Source organism: Zootoca vivipara, chromosome 8 (genome assembly GCF_963506605.1).
Source record: "Zootoca vivipara chromosome 8, rZooViv1.1, whole genome shotgun sequence".
Taxonomy (NCBI): domain Eukaryota; kingdom Metazoa; phylum Chordata; class Lepidosauria; order Squamata; family Lacertidae; genus Zootoca; species Zootoca vivipara.
Window position 1 is genome coordinate 22,888,135 of NC_083283.1, and position 20,068 is coordinate 22,908,202.

Below are 20,068 nucleotides of genomic sequence, written 5' to 3' on the forward strand. Positions count from 1 at the left end.
TAAATGAGCAACAAGGATATTGCCATATTATTGCAACCCAGTGCATTCAATGTCAAAAAAGCATTGCTCTAAATGGTGGTGCTTAAGTAGTGGAGTTTTAGTGAGGTCTCAGTGTAAAATGAAGATAGGCAAAAGGTGTTAGTATCCTATTCCAGTGTTCTATTGATTTTTAATTAAAATATTTTCCTTTGATTTGTGGTTGGGGAAATTTAAGGAGGGGGGGAAACAGCCAACTTCCATTGTTTATCTCTGTAAGCCTTAAACAGTCCAATCCTATAATGGATACTTGGAAGAGCTCCCCATTGAGTTCAGTGGGACTTTCTCCCAGGTAAAGGAGGATAGGGTTGCAGCCATAATGACTTTGCATTGTATCCAACTAAGTTTTACTTACTTACTAAAATTAATTGAAAAATTCCTTCAGTAGCACCTTAAAGACCAACTAAGTTTTTATTTTGGTATGAGCTTTCGTGTGCACGCACACTTCTTCAGATACCAAATTAATTGAGCTACTGTCGTCATGTTCATTCGTTTCAATGGGTCTACTCTGAGTAGGACTAGAATTAGATGATTCTTCATTGACATTGAAATATGACTGTGTTTTTCAGGTTTCCTGCCCTCAGTGAATCCTTCCCTCACTTATTGGTCTGCTGAGAAATGCACAGGAAAATGTGTATGAACTTTTTATGCCAATTCTCTTTTTTGGTATAAAAATCACAAACTGATGCAAAAAATATTCCGAACTTAAGTTTAGAATAATGAGAAACTGAAATTGACATAGTCAACCACCCCTATCTTAGACACTCTCCCCATACAGCATTGGTCCTCTTTAATGAGAGAAAACATGTTGCTCCAGTCCAGCCAATCAACAGAGGCTGGCTGGTTCAGCTCCCCAGTGCTAGGATATTGAGTGCTTGATCCCTGGTGCTAGAATACAAAAAGGAGAGAGAAGTGAAGTTTCCATCTGGCAGCAAAAAGCTGCGACTCCTCTGCTGCCAGCAACAAGCAATCTGTGGGCTGGCCCTGATCCATTGACCAGAGACTGAAAACCACTGTCCTAACAAATTCATGTCATTTATATTGCCCACAGTGTGAGAAGCGATCTAAAATGACACAGGCATCATGCTGAGTAAGCTATCAAACTTATTCCAAAGTCATGTTTTGATCCACTGAATTGTAAAAGAGTTTGGTCCAAAGAGATGTGAAGAATTTGGAGGAAAAAATATAGCTTCACTTGGACGGCTGGTTCAGAATGCCTGCTGTTAAATGTGTGTTTCAGTGGAGCAGGGAAGAGGAGAAACTTTTAGGCTGAAAACTAGATACCAGACTACACAGCGGTAGTTTAGAAAAAATGTGTTTCTAAACATGGGCAGAATGCATTTCCTATCATCACTGAGCAACCACAGTTTGCAGCATGCTTCATATTACAGAGGAAGGGTTCCAGCTCAAAGAATGTGACATTCCAACAGGGCCAAACAAGAGGTGCTTCAACTCCAGGGACAGAAAATCTAACCAACTCCACACACAGAACCAACAACTTTTATCTCCTTTAATTGTGCCCCAAATCTGCTGCATGAAGAGTCTTGACTTGCCTGATAGCAGATTTGAGGCCAACTACATCTCTTTTGAAAATTGTCTAGTAGGGCTGTAATTGTAGCAGCAGGAGGCTTTCAAGGTCCTTGATACTCATACCTGTAATTTTTTTGTAATTTGGAATAGGTGTGATTCTGCTCCAGCTGCTAATCTTTCTCACTTCAAAATTCATAATATTGAATTTACATTTAAAGTGGGTATGTTGCTTCTCTGTTTGGACAATTCATTCAATAACCCACTGGTTCAATATATTCTTTTTTCGGGTCCCTAAAAAAAGTCTGGCTTGTTTGAGACTGGTTTGATTCCTTGTCATGTATAGTTGCACTGTTTGGGCGCTCTATATCCAGCTATGAGATAGCCTGTGTCACTGCTATTCTTTTCCACTTCAATGTGATAAAGCCACAGGCCTGCTGCTCTGGTTCTTAATTTTTAACCTCTCTCTTTCAGGACACAGAAAATTAGCTCCATCCATTAGCTGGAAGCACTTGTTAAGGACGGGTTGCACAATTCATCCCGGATGACTGCTCTCCATGGTTATGGAGTGATTGTCTAGGACAAATAGCTCTGCATTTTTTCAAACAGCATGACTTAGAGCAGTCCTATCCTTGGGTAGCGGGTGGCGCTGTGGGTTAAACCACAGAGCCTAGGGCTTGCCGATAAGAAGGTCGGCAGTTCGAATCCCTGCGACGGGGTGAGCTCCTGTTGCTCGGTCCCAGCTCCTGCCAACCTAGCAGTTCGAAAGCACGTCAAAATGCAAGTAGATCAATAGGTACCACTACAGCAGGAATGTAAACGGCATTCGCCGGAAGCGGCTTTGTCATGCTGGCCACATGACCTGGAAGCTGTACGCCAGCTCCTTCAGCCAATAACACGAGATGAGCACCGCAACCCCAGAGTCGGTCACGACTGGACCTAATGGTCAGGGGTCCCTTTACCTATCCTTGGGCCCACTGAAATAGCAAACCTGGGTCTAGGGCCAGGCACCCCCAAACTGCAGCCCTCCAGATGTTTTGGCCTACAACTCCCATGATCCTTAGCTAACAGGACCAGTGGTTAGGGATGATGGGAATTGTAGTCGAAAACATCTGGAGGGCCGAAGTTTGGGGATGCCTGGTCTAGGCTGTACTATTTCAGATTGCAGGTGGTAGCTCCCTGATGGAATACTGTTTCCTATAATATAGGTGACTAACCCCTCAGCACACAAAAACATCAACTAGGGATGTTTGAGTCACTCTACCCCTCCACCCCTCTCTGTGACACATTAGTTTTCTATGTGCAAGGATGTTTTCTTTCATGAAAAACAGCCATCCTACCTACATTTTAAAGTGGTTTAGACTGAACCTTGAGTGAATATATGAGCATTCCATTGTCATATGTGCTATGCAATATCTGCTCTTCCTTGCCTGTTGAAGACAATGCAAGATTTAGTAAGGTCAATGAAGTTTGCAGGCTTGAGAGACAGGAGCTTCCTCGTGGTGGCCCCATAGCTATGGAATCCCCCTCTCCACTTAATTGTGCCTAGCCTCTTATTTCTAAGCATTTAAGGATGCCTTTAAAACTTGTCAGATTGCTTTTTCTTAAAGAGTTCTAACTGCTCCCCTATGTGTTACTTTCATGGAACATTAGAATAGAAAGAGGGAGCACCTTGAAATGTTTCATAATCTGTACCAATACTCCTCTGGAATCCCCCTGACTGTACTAGGGCTGAAATGAATTACTCCATCACACCACTATATTAAAAAGTGGCAGACTTGAGGGGTGGAATTTGTAGATTGTCAAGGAGTGGGACTATACCCCTGGTTTTGTGGGAAATTTTAGCAGCAGGTGACAGTGTTTTCCTTCCTTGAAAAAAATGTTAAAATGCTTTTTTTTTGCATAGCTTTTCTTGGTGACTGCTGAGAAGAACTCTTCAGCTGCCACTATCGCAGGGAGCAACAAATATATATTTTAGACATCTTTTTAGGCGGTGAGAGGAAACCACTGCTGTTTGTTCCCATAGTAATAATCTCCTTCCCTCTTCTAAATTCAAAACATTCCAGGCCCACCCAACATTTCTCACTCATTTCTGGGGGCTGAAAATACCACCCCCCCCAAGATGTTGTAACCTATCTGGGGACCTTAGAGTAAAGTGTGGGCAAATAATAGTAATAATTTTCAATCATCAGATTTGGGTCCTGCCCTCCATTTTTACCAGGGATGCTGAAGGAAATGCTCTGCTATCTGTCTCCCCATATAGCATGTATTTGTGAGTGAAACTGGTAACATGTATCCTAAAGGTCCATAATTTAGGATTATGCAGAAATTTTATTTTACAGGGGATGAGTGGCCCATTCTTCGCACTTCATAGAACTGCTGCTCCCAGCTGTGTGAATATTTTTAGCAAAGGGCATTTGAATGGTCTTATGTGAGTTTTAAATGTTTAGGTCAGCATTACAAACATAAGCCTTGTAAACATACAGTTGTAAATGAAACAGCAAACTACACAGAGAAGACAGCTCCATTCCGCTCATGTCAAGGTGCTTTGCCAAGTATACAAGTCTGTCCTCAAGGCTATTACATAATACCCACGCTAAAGAAGATATTGAGCGCAAATGTTCCTTCTCTTTTATACCATTATATTTATTAACTCCTCAAATGCAGGCTGAACATAGGAATCAGTATCTACAGAGAGGGAGAGAACTAGATTAGTGAAGGAGGAGAAATCTGTTGGATCCAGATTGTTCATCACGCTTTCTGACAATTTAGCTGTCACAGTCTTTACTCCTGTTGATTTCAGTGGAACTACAGAGCAGCTTCGTTTGGATGCAACAATATTATTTGATGTTTTGATGGGCAAAGAAGAGATTTCAATGGCCAACGTTCAAAGGCTGACTATATCCAGGATTAAACAGTCCCAACATACTGCATTTTAAGTGTTCTTGTTGTGCTTACCTTTAATGTCTTATAAATATATAGCACTTAAGAAATAAGCAAGTGTGGTTTGAAATGTTGGGTGTGGAGGGAAAGGATTGCCTTGGGGTTTCTGCTTAGGTTTTTAAAGTATAAATGTAAAATGCTTCACACGTTTGGGTTAAAACTATAATATGGAGATATGGAAAACACCTTCACAGACAACAGTTGTAGCGTTTGCAGGGTCACTCTGTAAAATAATGCATACAGGGAGAAAGCAGTGTCAGTTAAGTAGCTAGTATATGAGCTTCTGAGTTTGTCACGCCAAAGCTGAAATCCCACTTTGGGAACATTGGCTTGTAACATTTTACTGCCCCTGTTACTATTATACTTAATCTTAGACAGGGCTCCAAGCCAGCCTTTCTTTTTCCACACTATGGCTCAGCTTTGGAGCATGTGAAGTCATAATACAGTATTCGGAGCACGTGAATAGCCTCCCCCCTTATTACTGAGTAACCACATCTTGTCCTCACCGATTTGCATCAATGTCACATACAGATGTCTTTCAGATCTCATGGCATCCTTTCACAGAAGCACCTATATTTTGTGACAACTCAATGGTTCTTCACACTGGGTCCTGGTCTACACCTGCAGCAGAACGAGGCGGCAGAACACTGTTACCACTTTGAGGCTGTACAGTAGTTGTGTGTGTGTGTGTGTGTGTGTGTGTGTCATTTTTATATGCTCCCATACTTTACATGACCACCACCACCACACAAAAATATCTGAAAGCAAAAACATATCAGACTAGGACGACATGTATTCTAGCCCGCTTCTTTGTTGTGTGAGATTTTGAGTTTCAGAGAGATTTTTTTTAAAGGAAAAAATGCGGATAAGCATTAGCTCAGTGGGAGAACGCATAATTTGTGTGCAGGAGGTCCCTGGTTTCTTAGCCAGCATGTCCAGGTGGGATTGAAAAAGACTCCTGTTTCAATTTTCAGTGTAGACAATCCACTTGATGGACCAATGGTCTGACTCGGTATGAGGCAGCTTCATATACAGTCATACCTCGGGTTACAGCCACTTCAGGTTGCACGTTTTCGGGTTGCGCACCGTGCTGAACCCAGAAGTCCCAGAACGGGTTACTTCCAGGTTTTGGCACTCGCGTAGAAGCACTAATTCGCGCTATTTGCAGAAGCGCCGAATCACGACCCACGCGTGCGCAGATGCGGCGCTGTGGGTCGCGAATGCTGTGGGTTGCGAACGTGCCTCCCGCATGGTTCACGTTCACAACCCGAGCGTCCACTGTATATAGGTAGCAATCCCTTCTTGCTAGCACTTCAAAATGTGTAGAATAGACCTATATGGTTATACTTATGCATATGTAGACTCATCTGACATGTCAAAGGCCCAAATCCCTTTGGCCTTCCCCCACCCTCCCATACAGCTCAGAAATTTTAGTCCCTACACTCGGTGGTCTTACAACCTTTCCCTCCTTTACATAGCCACGTGTATTATTTTGGTTGTGAAGCACAAAATTAACATTACTCTACTTCCTCCATCACTTCATGTTTTACAGCTGCTTCTGCATTCCTGATACATTAGAGCAAATAAAAAAGTTTGCCAACCCTGATGGGGGGGGGGGAATACTCTGAACACATGGAGTTTCTCATTTTAAACTCGCTTAAATCATAGCACCACCCTGAACAAAATAGGGTTTGCTTCTGCATCTCTTAAGGTTAAAAAGCACATTCACTTGGGAATAAAAACCACTTTGTGGAAAAAGATACTACGCGTTCAAAATAAAAATTATAAAATGAGCATCTGTATGTGCCTGGTCAGAGTGAGACAAGGCCATCAACCCCAGCCCCCACGCAACTATAAAATGTGGGATTATAATTTTTTTAGAAAAAAGATGCTGCGGCAATCAGCGTAGGCCCTGCTGGGTCCCAGGTGCCCAGGTGCCAGTCTAGGTACTTATGTGGGGTCTGGATACTTCTGCCCCCAACATTGGTCACTCTCTGGACGGTCATTTGGGGACATCCATGTTGTGAGGCCCTTAAATTTGGCACCCAGATCCAACACAACTGTTTTGGTTACCCCTCCCTTCCACAGGGGGCTTCTAGGCCCATGAGTGTAGCCAGGGGGCAGGGAGGAGCAGCTGCCCCCCCCAATATAGATAGATAGATATATAACTGAGGCTCTCCCCCTCTAACAAAAGGTCTGCTCCCCCTTACGAAAATCCTGGCTGCGCCCATGTCTAGGCCTGTATTGATAACTTTGCTATACTATAGTTGCTGAAACAAGTAACCGCAGCACGTTTTAGGGGGAAAAATCCTATGCAGTGCAACCGAATCTATTCTTAGGAATATAGGAGGACCCTCCTCAAAAAACTCACCTTTGATAACAACCCAGATCTACCCATTAGCAACCGGACCCTCCACCTCTCCGCCTTTCGGGCAGAGCCGAGGCTCCCTCGAGCTCTCTCTGCACCCCCGCCGCGTGTTTCCCAGCGCGGGAAGCCGGCCAGAGCGCGTCTTGGCAGCCTTCCGCCTAGAGGCGTTTGCCCGGAGCTGTCGGCTTGGCTTCCCTCGGCAGCTGCTGCTGTGCTCGCTTTGCATCCCTTCCTCCGCTTCGTGAACGCCGATCCCCTCCGCCCCGATCCTCGCTTTTGGAAATGAGCTCCCTTTCCTTTGCTGCGCCTTGGCGATCGGGTGGGTCCCGCGCCCTCCGCGGCTCCCCCTGGGCAGCCTCGTCGGATGCGGCACCGCGGAGCCCCGCTCGGCTGCCGCCGGGAGGGTAGGAGGGGGCAGGCAGGGTCCTTTCTCCCCACCCCTCCGGGCAGGCGCCTTTGCGCCGCGCTGTATTTGTTTTCGAGGGAGCTGCCAGGCCAGCAGCCTCGTCTTGGGCGGTGTAAAGTCCCTGTCTCAAACGGGGCAAATCGCCACCCGCGTTCAAAGTCTAAGCAGGGGCGCTATCTCAGGCAATCTGTAGAGAAGAGCTGATTATTGCTTCTGAGGCTCGATTGCCAATAAGTTACTAATAAATAACTTCAGGGTTTAGGGTTCTGAAGCATTTCCCAGCCTACCACCCGTCCTGCTGTTTCTCTTTCTTTCAAAGCTTTGCATGGGGAATCGTAGGAGAGGAAATATATAGGTAAACGTGCTGACGTTTTAAGGAAAGCAACCCGGCTTGCTTGTTTTTTTGCATTACAGATTTAATGCAGCCTGGCCCTATACATACCATACATTAAAAAAAACCCAAAAAGAGAATCATGGGAACTGTAGTTTAGCCCCTCACAGAACTACAAAGCCCAGCACCCTTAAAAACTACAGTCCCCAAAATTCTTTGGGGTGTAGTTTAAATGTTCTGTGCGTATGCATGCTTGTAATATGTCTTCTCAAGTAAAGAAATGGCAGTTCTGCAGCATTTCCCCCTGCATATTTGCTCAATGAGGCTCAGTGCCCAATATGTACCTTGAAATCCATTACCTAAAAGTAAATCCTATACAACACAAGTGAGCTTACTCAAGAGAGACATGTCTTGGGATGTACTATTAAACTGATCTTGAGGTCCAACTGAACTTAATAATAGTTCACTTCTGAATAAACATGCAAAGTATTGCACCATTAAAACACTTGAAAATGTAGATCCCTTTTACAAACATACAGACGATATTTAGAAATCAAAACCTTTTTTTACATAAAAGAAAAAAGAAACCAAACCACCCAGCTTAAGTAGAAACACCATTTACCTGTCAGTTACTCTCCTGCTTTTTAACTGACACCAAAAGGAGGACTGAATAACCACACTGTCCGTGGAATCATTAATTATCAAACGTGAGAGAGTTGGGGGGGAAACTGGTTTACTTTGCAATACACTTTTTAAAAATATTTTTTCACTCTCGTCTTTGTTACCAATGTGCATTTGGTAAGACAAAAAAAGAAGGAAGTACACATAACGCCACAGTTTCTGTACAGAGCTCTAAAATGAGCTGCGATGTTATTATCTACAAGAGATTAGCCGGTGCTCTTGGGCGAGGGGAGGGGTGTGATGAAGGCAGCTAGGGGCTGCTGTCACTTCCCCTGTGCTGCCCACCCCAGCTGCTTTTGGCAGGAGCCAAGGGAGAGAAGATGGGGCCCTGCATACATCTGTCCACATGTGCATGGGCTTAAAGATTTCTCTACAGTTCAAGTCCTTTGAGCCAGAGTTAGCTCCCTGTGGAGGGTTCTAGAAGTCCTGCCGCGGGGTGTGAGTTAGACTGTGCCTCCGCAGATCACAGTTTCGCCTGAACACTTTGCCGCACTGCTCACAGTTGTAGGGCTTGATGTCTGTATGGGTGAGAAGGTGAGTTTTCAGGTTACTTCTTTGATTAAAGGTTCTTCCACATGTGGGGCATTTGTGTGGAGATTCCTGTTCAGATTTGAAGCAAGCAAAGGATTAAACCCTTTACACACTACCTGGTTTACTGAGTTTCTCAAAACTTCTCTCGTTATACGCACACACCCTCCCCAGTTTCGTTACCCTTCAAAACACCAATGCCATAGAGGGAAATAAATCTTCACAAATCCTAAGTGCCCCTTCTCAGGCCTAAATGCCATGGAAGTGGTTTCCACATAAGGCTGCAATTCTAGGCACATTTAAATGGGCAGTAAACACCACGGAAAACAATGTTTACTTCTTAGTTTTTTTTTTTTTAAAAAAAGAACAAATAAACCCAAAACAGGATTAGGCTGTATGTGCATTTGTAGCCTGATCTTATGTGTGTTTACTTAGAGGTAAATCCTATGGCATTCAGTGGGATTTACTCCAAAGTAAATATCCATAAGTTTGAAGATCATTAGAGTCCTGAAAGTAAGGTGAGGACCCCTAGCATACTTGCTGCCCAGTCATAAGCACATTTAACTGGAAGTAAGTCCCTAAAAATAAAACAGAGAGCTAGTCAGGGATAGTACATATAAGCTTGGATTGGACCTGGGAGATGTGGATTCTTCTTCGGCCAGAAAGCTCACCAGGTGAACTTCTGTCAAAGCCCTATATCTCTAGCTAACCTACTGCACAAGGTTGTTATGAAGATAAAAATGAACAAAGAGGGAGGAAACAAGTATGCTTAGGAGTTCAGCCCTACTTGAAGACAAGTTCTACTGAATTTATTAACAGTTTACTTCCCAGTAAATGCATGGGGGGGCAGCTCATGTACTGTTATCTGCTGTAGGTACAAGATCACAATTCTTTGCAGTCTGATCCTTATAGACATTTAGTCGGATGTCAGTCCAGCTGAGCTCACTGGAACTAACTCCCTGGTAAGTATGCTTAAGATTACAGCCTTAACAGCACGGATATATCTTCTTGCCTGTCAAGGACAATCCTCACTTCATCACATTTCCCCATCTCTAGGATCTACTGAAAAATGCTTCTTGCTAATCCACCCAGCTTCCCAGGGATACTTGCCTCATCTCTATCAGTGAAAAGCTTTCCACAAAGCAAGTCTTTTTTTTAGTCTGAACTTTTAAAAACAGAGCATACATTTCATCTGCTTCAGAAGTGTCAGACTTCCCAATGAATAATTTCCAGCTATGGAATATGCAAGTCTTAAATGAACTGATGTTCAAGCCAACACACATTTACTCAGAATAAAATCCTGTTAAATTCAATGTGACTTACTCTCCAGTAATTGTGCATTGGATCACAACCATAAACAACTTCTGCAGGCTTATTTAATCCTTTTAAGATCCCAGTGTGCTTATTTTCTTTATCATAAAGAATGAGTCAAGACAATTCACACCCCCAAAAATGCATTAAATGTCTCTGAACAACTGAAATAAAAGTTCAGACTGTGTCATATTTTCTGCACAATGAAGCAAAGTGGAGGTCAGTAGTGGATAAATTATCTAATTTAAATAACCATCAACACCACTCCTCTGGTACAGTTACATGTCTTTACTTATCCACAATGAATATTGCTATGTATAAAGAGTTGAAACAGAATTAAGATAAAAATAAATTGTCTAAAGCAATATGGATCTAACCTTACCTGCATGTGTAAAGTTTTATGAACTGCTAGAGTCCTGGACTGGCAAAATCCTTTCCCACATTCCTGACATTTGAACGGTTTTTCTTTGGAATGGATGTATCTAGAAGCCAATACAGGCATTTGGAATCAGTATGTGTAGACACAGAAAGAGCCATAACAGTTCCCAGTAGTCTATGTAGCTCAAGTATCTGGGGGGGAATTATATTAATGGGACAATGCTATAAATGTTGACTCAGAAGTCTCACTGAGGTCAATGAAGCTTGCTTCCAGGTAAGGGTACAGGGTTGCAGCCTAAGCCTAACGCCACACTGAAATCTACGTTTCCAATTTTCTTTTCATACATTTTTTTTCCACAGCCCCTTAACAGTAGTCTCTCCAAAGGGCTTCACTGCCTTTTTCTGCTAACAAATTAAGGATACAACCCTAAACACACTTACTACAGTGTATGCTCTACTGAGAACAGTGGGACTTACTTCTGAGTAGCAATGCACAAAAGTCCTATGTAAGTATGCAATCTCTCACATGCGTGCACTGGGACGTGCTTTCAGGTGAACATGTAAAGGCTGTTGTCCCACTTGTTCCAGCTGAGGTCAGCTGGAATTTTGCCTTACTAAGTTTATAGACCCCCACAGGATCTGGCCCACAGTTCATTATCATTTGATGGGATGAGAAAAGGCAGAAAGCCCTTGAGCTTCTCAGAGCAAGCAATAGAGGAAAGGGGCCATTTGTACATTGTTACAAACACATTGTAAATGTTGTTTCTCTGGCATGTATGGGACAGAAAAGAACAAACATCCCATTAGTGTTAGGAAATATTCATTTCAAGGAACATACTGCCTTCTCTCTGCCCCTCCCCTTCGTCTTTTGATCCACATTTGCTAGGCTATAAATCTACTGAATTTTTCCTGCAGCTTCCTTACTGGACTTCTATCAAGTGCTATTCCTACAGAGGCAAAGTGGTTTGTTGTTGCTTTTTTGCTGGGATCACCAAGCCTTTATCAAGTCCTAAAGCTGTACCTCTCAGACTAGAAAAGAAAGCAAAAGGGAAAAGATTGGAAAGCCCATCAGGAGGTATGGATCAGATGCAGAATGCAGGAAATGCCATGAAAGCCAAACCACCTTGAAGCCACCCCTCACCCTCAGTTGGGCCCACTGAAGTGGAAGAAGACTTGCTTCTGATCAATGTCACTTGCTTCTATGCAAATCAACTCAACAATCCCAGTCCCAACCTTGTTCTCTCGGAAATAAATCCTATCGGAGTCCCTCCTACATATTTAGAACTACACTGTTAGTGTTAGTTAGGGCAGCATTCTATTAACACCAACCACCTCCCTATTGCAGACAGGAGGCTGAGAAACACAGTTCTTTCTCCTCTAGGCCTATCTAGGTGGGTTTAGGGGTAAACTGGAGCCCAGGACATGCTGGTTGGCACCTCAACCTCAGAACCACCACTAGGCCATCCATCATAAGGCTTAATTTCCAAGGGAAATGGAGGGTCGGGGAGTGGCTGGATCCTGCATGGGATAACACCCTTTTCTCCAAAGAGGCTGGAGTGAGGACAGTGGCCAAACAGTCCCCCTTTTGCATCTCCAGAGAGCGAGGAAGGGAGGGAGAGGCGGAGCTGACCTGTGGTCGCGGAGGTGGTCCTGCCTCCGGAAGGCCTTGTGGCAGATGTCGCACGTGTAGGGCCGCTCGTCCGTGTGGGTCCTCTCGTGGATGAGCAGGTTGTAGGACTTGGTGAAGTGGCGCCCGCAGAACTTGCAGATGAACTCCTTCTTGGTCTTGGAAGGCAGCCTGCCGCGCGCCGGCTTCCGGTCCGGGGAGAGCTTGCCCAGCGCCGCCGACAGGGGGCCGCTCAGCTTGGCCAGCTCGCCGTGCGCCGCCGCGGCCTGGTGCGCCTTGGGCGGGTCCTCCTGCGTGGCCGCCGCAGCCAGATTGGCGAAGTCAAAGCGCGGCCGCTCCTTGCGCAGCGCCGGCAAGACGTGCGCGATGGCGGCCGCCTGCTTGGGGTGGAAGAGGTGCGTGGCGAAGGGCAGCGCCGGAAAGGGGAAGCGCTCCACCAGGCCCTGCGCCGCCGCCATCTCGCTCAGCGCCGAGCAGCGGCTGATCTCGGCCGGGCCGCCGCCTCCGGCCGTGGCGGCAGCCGCGGCGTAGCAGCCCAGCGTCCAGTGGTTCATGTGCATCGTGTGCACGGCGCTCAGGCCGTACAGGCCTTGCAGGTGGTCCACGGCGGCCGGGAAAGTGTTGACGGCCTGCAGGAAGGAGTAGTTGGTCAGCTGCAGAGACGGGTGCAGAGGGATCGGCGCCGGCAGGGCTTTGCTCCCCATCTTCCCGGCGGCTTGGCCTGGCCGTGGAGGGCCGGAGGCGACCCGCGGCTCCTCGGGGCGCACGCACGGGCGCAGGTCCTGAGCAGAGACACAGGGAGGGAGGGGAACAGAAACGAAACAAGGAGAGGCAGGTTATTGGAAGGGCAGCGTCTACACATGGATTTGACAAGAGTTTTAATCTAGTTGAAGGTCCCCTTAAGACGTAGAATTTAACAATAAAATTAACAGCAACTACAGTATAATAATAATAATATGCAACCAGGATAAATAATTAGGGGACCCAAATGAGAGGACTGTCGTTAGATCAGCGAATAATTCAGACTCCGAATTGATCTCGCTGGTGAAGTGGGCCCCAAACCGGCGGAATCATATATAAAGTTCAGAGATGCAAGCAAAGTTGGGAAGGAACGGCCAACCCAAATACAATAACAACTGAAAATATCAAATAGCAATGAACCCGGGCAAGCGCACGGACCCCTGCAACTCACACACACTCCGCAATTCGTTTAGGCAGTGTGACTCTTTCTTCCCAATATCTAGATGAATCAAGAAATCAAAGCAGAGCTCCCTGGCAAGGACTGCGTCTGCCTGCAAGGTCACGAGGACTAGAATCTTTGAAAACGGCGGCGGCGGGGAGATTCCAGATCCAGCATTTCTTCGACGTCTTCAGGACGCCCCCTCTGAATGCGAGGTGTACTGATGGCCGAACTGACTACGTACAAAGTCCATATTTCTGAAACAACCCAGGAGGAGCGCGATGTGCCGGCCACTTAACGCTCGAGGCGGTTGTCCTGCAAGGCTGGAGGCTCAGGACAGGAGCCGTTTGGAAGAGGGGGCTGCTTTGGTGTGCGGTTTCTGTGTCCTTGCCATAGCGCACACACTGGTGGTGTAAGTAGGGAAGTTCGCGCGCCCTTACAAGCGAGCTACTGACTCCCGTCCAACGTGAGCGAGCTTCACAAATAGATTTTTTTAAAGGCGTTTGGCTGCGATCCTGCTTGCTCGAATGGACTTTTTATGCGCCTAGGTGGGGAGCAGGAGGCTCTTTAAGAACTCATGATGCCTGTGAAGAAGCGATAAGTCATGTCAGGGGCTTGCGGGGGAAGGGGCGGAGAGGGGAAAGTGATAAATACTCGCTGATTCCTCCTCTGCACAGGGAAATAAGTGCGAGCACAGTGCGTCTAACATGGCTCCCGACTCATTTAACCTGTGAAAACGGAGGGCCCCCCGATCCCAAACACATTACCCAAGAGTAAGACTCAGTTGGGTCGGTTTAACTTCCTTCCACCATGCAAAGGGCACACTAGGTCCAACCGGTACGACGTCAGCTACTTTGAATTTGGCTGTATTATGGATCGCAGCTACCTACTACCGTACCAGCAATCCATTGGGAAGCTGGCCTTGGTTGTAAGACTGAATGAAGAAGGCGATGCCCCATCTTGAAACACTTCCAAATGCGCGCGGCCCGATCCAGTGCATTTCCCACCAAAGTATCCTATTATGTAACAAATAGGGGTCTCATTGACTACAAGGGGGCTTGCTCCCAAGTAAGCAACTCCATCTACGGGTAAGGCCGATGACCTGGCGCATGCTTTCATGGAAGAGGAATCCGGTTCAAATTAATGTACGTTAGCCTACTTCCGAGGAAACATGGGTGGACGGCTCGTTCGCCTTGGCGGAACTTGCTTTTAAGCAGGTGGACCCAGGATCGCAGCCTGGGCCTCGAATTGGCAAAGGGGATATAAAACGCCAACCGATCAGGGCCGATCGGTGCTGAATAAAAGGGCGAGAACAATTTCAACGCGCCTCTCACATTGGGGGCTGTTTCTTTCCTCGCATCTATAGATAATATAGGGGTGGGGGTCAGCGCCTGGGATCCTCCTCGCCGTTGGAAGTCAGTTCCACCGGCTCCGTCGGAAGTGTCCGCGAGGTTTCAATGGCGAGGCTCGGGGGCCCTGGACTGGCATAGCGCCTTTTCCCGGGCCTTGGAAGTCGTCGGCTGAGGTTGGCCTGGTGGGGTTAAGTCAGGGGGAGGGGAGCAGAGGGGTCTCCATGGGCGGGGAAGCAAAGACCCAACGCGGGAGGCGAGGAAAGGCGGGGGCGTTTGGAGAGGAGGGTTTGGTGGCTCGTTGCGGTGGGGCTGCCCGCCTTGGCCCTCCCCGGTGCTGCTGCGCTTATTTTTCTTCCCTCAGCGACAACTCATTAATCAAGATAATTGAAAGAGAGAAAAGCAACACTTCCCCCGTCGCCCCTCGACGCCAAGCGCTCCAGGCTCGGAATACCCCCTCCCTCCTTCTCTTTCGCAGATCTCTTTCAGCTGGCCAAGGCGCCACCCAAGAGGGGCAGCCCGGGGGACTCTCCCAGACTGCCTTCAGGGAAAAGCCAGTAGTAGCCGCGCGCCCTGGCCAAGGGCCCGGTTGGGCGCTTTTCTGCAAGGGGGGAATGGGGAAACACCCGCCCCCCTCCATTGGGAGTCCTTAGGAAGAGCCACCTCGATCGGGGATGGCTTTCTGCGACAGGCAAGCGCAACAGGGCGCTGCCCCGAGGATCTCCTACATGGGATTCAACTCCTAGGCTTCCAGCAGGCAGCCGGACCTTAATCTGGGGCCGAGGGGTTTTTTTGGGGGGGTGCTTTAGCCCCGCATTAGTAGCATTGGCAAACACTGCCCTGCTCGCTCGAGGAGGCAGGCGAGGCTTAGCCTACTCTTTCGCCCCCCTGCCCTTCTCTCTTCGAGCACGGCAGTTTCGCGGCCATTCCTGCCCCAGGATCTTGGCTCTTCTTCCCTGCTCCGCTTTCTTATTGCATTTGGAACGTCCCTGCAGCCTCCCGAAAGGAGTGTGGGAAATGTGATACTTCGAGAAAAATAAAAGCGGCCCTAAAATCCAATTGGGAGTTAAGCATTTAAACGGGCTTCTGGGACGGGCTCGGCCCGGCCACATCTGTTAGTCCCTCTCGCTCTCACAAGGCAATTTTCGAAAGAAAATAAAAAAGCCTTCAGATGCTCCTTTATATGCATCCCCAGATACTTTTCTCTAAAATAATAACAACAATCCAGTTGGAAGATGCTCACAGGAGCTTAACCAAGCTTTATTTCAAATGCCAGGTCGGGAAAAAAGCTACCGGTTCTCTACCCCCGAATTGCGCCTTGCGACCGGGGCGGGAAGTGGAAACAATCTGCTTTCTCCCCCTTCTTTAAAGGCATCGTTTTTTGTTTTTGTATTTCAAAAAATAGAGGATCGTGAGTCTGGGTTATTAGTCTGCAGGGGTAGCCAGTTTGGGTAGAAGGCTTCATTGATTTATCCAATGGCAGCTGTAGGCCTGCCTCTGCACCGCCAGCTTGCAAAGAGGAAAGGAGGAGGAGGAGGAGAGACCATCAGGGTCTTATACGGTATGTGTGCCAACGTAAAGCGCACTTGATCGTGCATTATTTTCCTATTTTGCATCAACATATGATGGGCAAAGGGGCCGTAGCGCCCTGGTTGCCTTCGGCCCAGTTTCCCACTCGCGCCCGGGCTAAACAGAACTTTTCTTCTGGGGGTTGTTGGGGGCGGCGACGACCATTTCTAAATTAATGCAGCGCTAAAAAGGGGAAGCAAAAAACAAAACAAAACACGCAGCCTCTTCCTTGCCTCTGGTATGCGATCCGAGTGCACAGGGAAGGGAGTTAATGAGAGGTGTGTGACAGTCAGAGGGTTTCACTCAGTCCGTTCAACCGAAACTATTAACTCCCGTACCCCCCCCCGACGACTTTCCCACCACTCATCACTTTCCCTTTTGCAAATAAATAAATGCATACATCATGGCGCCCACCCCACCCACCCCCTCGACACTGCAACGCTACCGCACAAGGGCTGGCTATCCTGATAAAAGACGTCGCCACGCAGAGATGGGAAGCAAAAAGGAAAGATTCGTTTACTTTTTCCTGCTGGAGTTCCCATCGTGCCAGGGTCAAGGGGCTTCCAAAACTTACTCAAGGGGGTCCATTCCTAACGAGGGGGCGGGGATCCCCTCTCCATCTGGGCTGGACTGCTTGATTTAGATAAAACATCATGCAGCAGGACCTTGACACAAAAAATTGAAATGTATGCTTGACCAAAAAAAAAAAAAGACAAATGTTTTCTCGGAGATTAAAGGGGGGCACCCAGAAAGCACGTGATTTTTTTAAATTAAAAAAACAACAACTTTCTGTTCTGTATTAAAATAGCTGTAATGCATAGCACCAAAGTACTAGTATTATGCCTAGGTATTTATATTTCAGATGTGCAGCTTTTACACGCCCTCGATGCAATTTGTCCCCAAACACTTTCACCGCACACATTTTCTAGAAGTCCTTCGGATTTCGATGGTCCTTGTTTCCAAGCAAATGTGCTAAGGATAGAGCCTCCAATTTCGTTTTGGCATTTTCCTTCCAAGCGGCTTGAATATTTGAGTCGTTTTAAATGATTCCCTCACAGATCCTAAAAACACATTCTTCAGAAACTTAAGAGCTACTGATCTAATTAGAGTTTACTTCCTGTTGTGCTGCTTAATACACACTAAGTGAAACAATCCTAATGAATCAAGCGAGAGTTACTTTTAATGTTAACCTGTTGTAAGAGCGAGGGCCAGGACTCTGGGGTTAGGCCGCTCACATAAAAATCCAGTTATGGTTTATTTTATATGAATTGTTCTCAACCAAGTTGACGGGTTTTTGTTTCTTTAACACCGACATTTTCGTTTCTGATTAAAGGCATATGATGAAAAAATACGTCACTTTTCGAATATAATTTTAGTAAAAAAAATTTAAAAAATGCAAATATATTCAGAGCCTCCCATTGCAAGGAAAAAAAGACAATTCGATTAATGTTTATTTGGAAGTAGGTCCCATTTATTTAAGCACAATCCTAACCATTGCTACTCAGAAATGAGGTTTGATCCTAGTTAAACCACTGCAACTTCATTCCATAGTAAGTGTTCATACAAGTATGATATTTAGGAGTACATTTTATACATTTACGTGGAAAATAATAGCGCTGGTTTTAGGAGAACATGCTCATTTACATGGGATCGCCTCTCTACACAAGATTCTGCACACGTTTGCTCATTGATTCAATGGGATATCCACTACAGCCTGTAAGTTTTTTTTTAACGCTAAAGTTTACTTTCAAAACCACGTGTTTAACTTGTGTAATATTCACACCGATCTTGTTTTTGCTTCAACACAACCGAAAGGTGGTGTCTTTTTAAAATAAGACATAGCAGAAATTCTCTACCTGCTGTTTGACCCTTCATTATTTCACCCTTCATAAGGCAGTATTTCACAGAATCGAATAAAAACAAGGCGTAAGATTGCACCCCGAACAACGTTAGATATAGACGTTACTGTTCTCTGAGCCATCTTGCAGGCTGCAGTCCTATATTCACAACCTTCCTTCCACGGAAAGCAAGCAGCGTAGTACAAAGTAAATACGTTTAGGTGCCAAACTTGACAATGAGAAAGTGTGGGGGTGGCGTGGGGTGAGAAATTAGGCCAGAAAGTGCAGTGTTTTCCTTTGAGAGCCCACTGGTAGTCAGGGTGCGAATCAAACACGGATGTTATTTAGACACACTGTCACTTCCCAGTTCCCTTTCCACTCCGAATCCTTAATTTAATTAAGGCCAGTGTCTGCAGAAACAAGTGTCTTCCCGGCGTGATCTTTGGCTGCCTCTGCCTTGCTTTTTGAAGGGCTTCCGACGGCCAAGGACTTGAAAGGAGCTTTTGCTTGGATGTCAGAGGGAAATAAATAACCACTCTCGGTAGGAGAAGGCTAAGATCAAGCCGAGGGTCTCAGCTATCAGGTAGGCAAATGCCGGCTGAAATTGGGGGAAACGATCTCTGCCAGATTCCACAGATTTGTATTTGTTTATCCTCGCCAAAACCAAGACCTCCGTCCCGCTCCGGCGTTCCCAAAGGCTATCGCGAACAAATCAAGAGGAGGAAAGGAAATCTTTCGCTCAAGATTTGATGAACGAGCAATGCGACTTCACCTGGGTTTCCTGGAAGCCTTTGGAGTGCGAACTTTCTAAAGGGGGGGGGTCCTGGAGGCCCTTCCACATGCCCGGAGCGTTATGGAGCGCGCAGAACACAGCCAGCTCTGTGCACCAAAAGACAGGTCTGCCCCTGTTCTGGTGTGAGCCGCCGGGATTCAAACCGAAAGTAAAGGCGAGGTGTTGCTCGCTCCTCCTCGGCAAGAGACCGAGCTGACTGACAAAGCCCTCTGGGGCCAGCCCGAGCTCTACAAGCGCGCTTACTCGGAAAGAAGTCTCTCTGCGCTCAGTGAGCCTTACTTCCAGGTAAAACGCGTAAAGGATCCTAACAGTCACATTATTAAGTGCAAGAAGGATCTGTTTGTTGGAGAAGCCCGTTCCTGGACGGTTCCGAGGACAATTCTTCGGGTTGGGGTTCTCTGCGGGTGCAGCTAGGAGCTTAGAATCGGGTGCTTCCCCTGTTCTGCCCCGCTAAAGCCCCTTCCTGCCCAGATCCCTAACTTCCCACCCGCAGGTGCCCCGTTCCCAAGCAAGGCGACCATCCCGGAGCTGTCACTCTACCTACCTCCCACTTGCCAATTTCTTCCGACGGCGCCTCCGCCTCCTCCCCGGACCCACGTCCTCCCGGCGCTCCTCAGGCCAGCAAGTGCCTTCGCGGTGTCATTAGATCCACTCGGAAGAGGAGCTCGCTCAGTGGAGCCGTCGAGTCCCGGGGGCTCCGGGCATGTTCCGAGGGGCTGCTTCCGAGGAGTCAGAGGGGCGGCTCCAGGAGGCCTCTGGCCCGGGCTTTCAGGCTCCTCCGGCGGCTGGGAGGCGGTGAATCAAGTGCCGGCATAGAGCTTCCCCGGGAGCCCCGTCCTGCCTTCGGCTCCGGCGGAGCTCGGCGCGAGTCTGAACCTCCCCCTCGCGGGTCCATCGCATTTCAGCGCTCGCCGTGGCGCGGGGCTCTGTCCCCGCCCGCAGTCCCACCCCGAGCCGCAGCAATTCGAACGCTCGCTGCCCCAGCGTTCGAAGCCACGCCCCTCTCCGAACGCTCGAGAGGTTGCGAACGTTCCGAGGGCCGCCCCTCGAAGCCCCGCCCCCGCCTCTCTGTTCTACCACCACTGTTTACTTCTGTTTGGATAGCAACTTGGCTTTTAAAGGGGCAGAGCTCCTTTCTCTCTCTCTCTCTCCCCCCCATCCACTTTCCCTCCCCACCCCCAACGTTACCTAAGGTGACTTTCT

General features: G+C 47.2%; 1 protein-coding gene across 3 annotated transcripts; it reads right to left on the reverse strand.

The window, feature by feature from the left end:
- Positions 1 to 3,182: 3,182 nt before the first annotated feature.
- OSR2 (odd-skipped related transciption factor 2) lies at positions 3,183 to 19,478 on the reverse strand. Of its 3 annotated transcripts, none has more exons than XR_009557992.1 (4): positions 12,140 to 12,894; positions 10,514 to 10,613; positions 5,013 to 8,892; positions 3,183 to 4,729 (listed from the first exon to the last, which is right to left on the reverse strand). XR_009557992.1 is itself a non-coding variant. In XM_060277691.1 (4 exons), exons 2-4 carry the CDS (start codon positions 12,838 to 12,840, stop codon positions 8,710 to 8,712), a joined length of 984 nt encoding a protein of 327 aa, XP_060133674.1. In that variant the 5' UTR covers positions 12,841 to 12,918; positions 19,410 to 19,478; the 3' UTR covers positions 3,183 to 8,709. The 3 variants fall into 3 exon arrangements, 2 of the variants coding, with proteins under 2 accessions (XP_060133674.1, XP_034981307.1); XM_060277691.1 differs by adding an exon at positions 19,410 to 19,478 and having other exon boundaries at positions 3,183 to 8,892; positions 12,140 to 12,918; XM_035125416.2 differs by having other exon boundaries at positions 3,183 to 8,810.
- Positions 19,479 to 20,068: the final 590 nt, after the last annotated feature.

What these genes read in the sequence shown, in the direction of transcription:
- OSR2 (XM_060277691.1), bottom strand. Translation starts at nt 12,840, where the DNA reads ATGGGGAGCAAAGCCCTGCCGGCGCCGATCCCTCTGCACCCGTCTCTG. An exon ending in GACCACCTCCGCGACCACAG is followed by an intron (nt 10,614 to 12,139) that starts GTCAGCTCCGCC and finishes ATTGGCTTCTAG; the next exon opens with ATACATCCATTCCAAAGAAA. An exon ending in ATAAAACTTTACACATGCAG is followed by an intron (nt 8,893 to 10,513) that starts GTAAGGTTAGAT and finishes AAATCTGAACAG; the next exon opens with GAATCTCCACACAAATGCCC.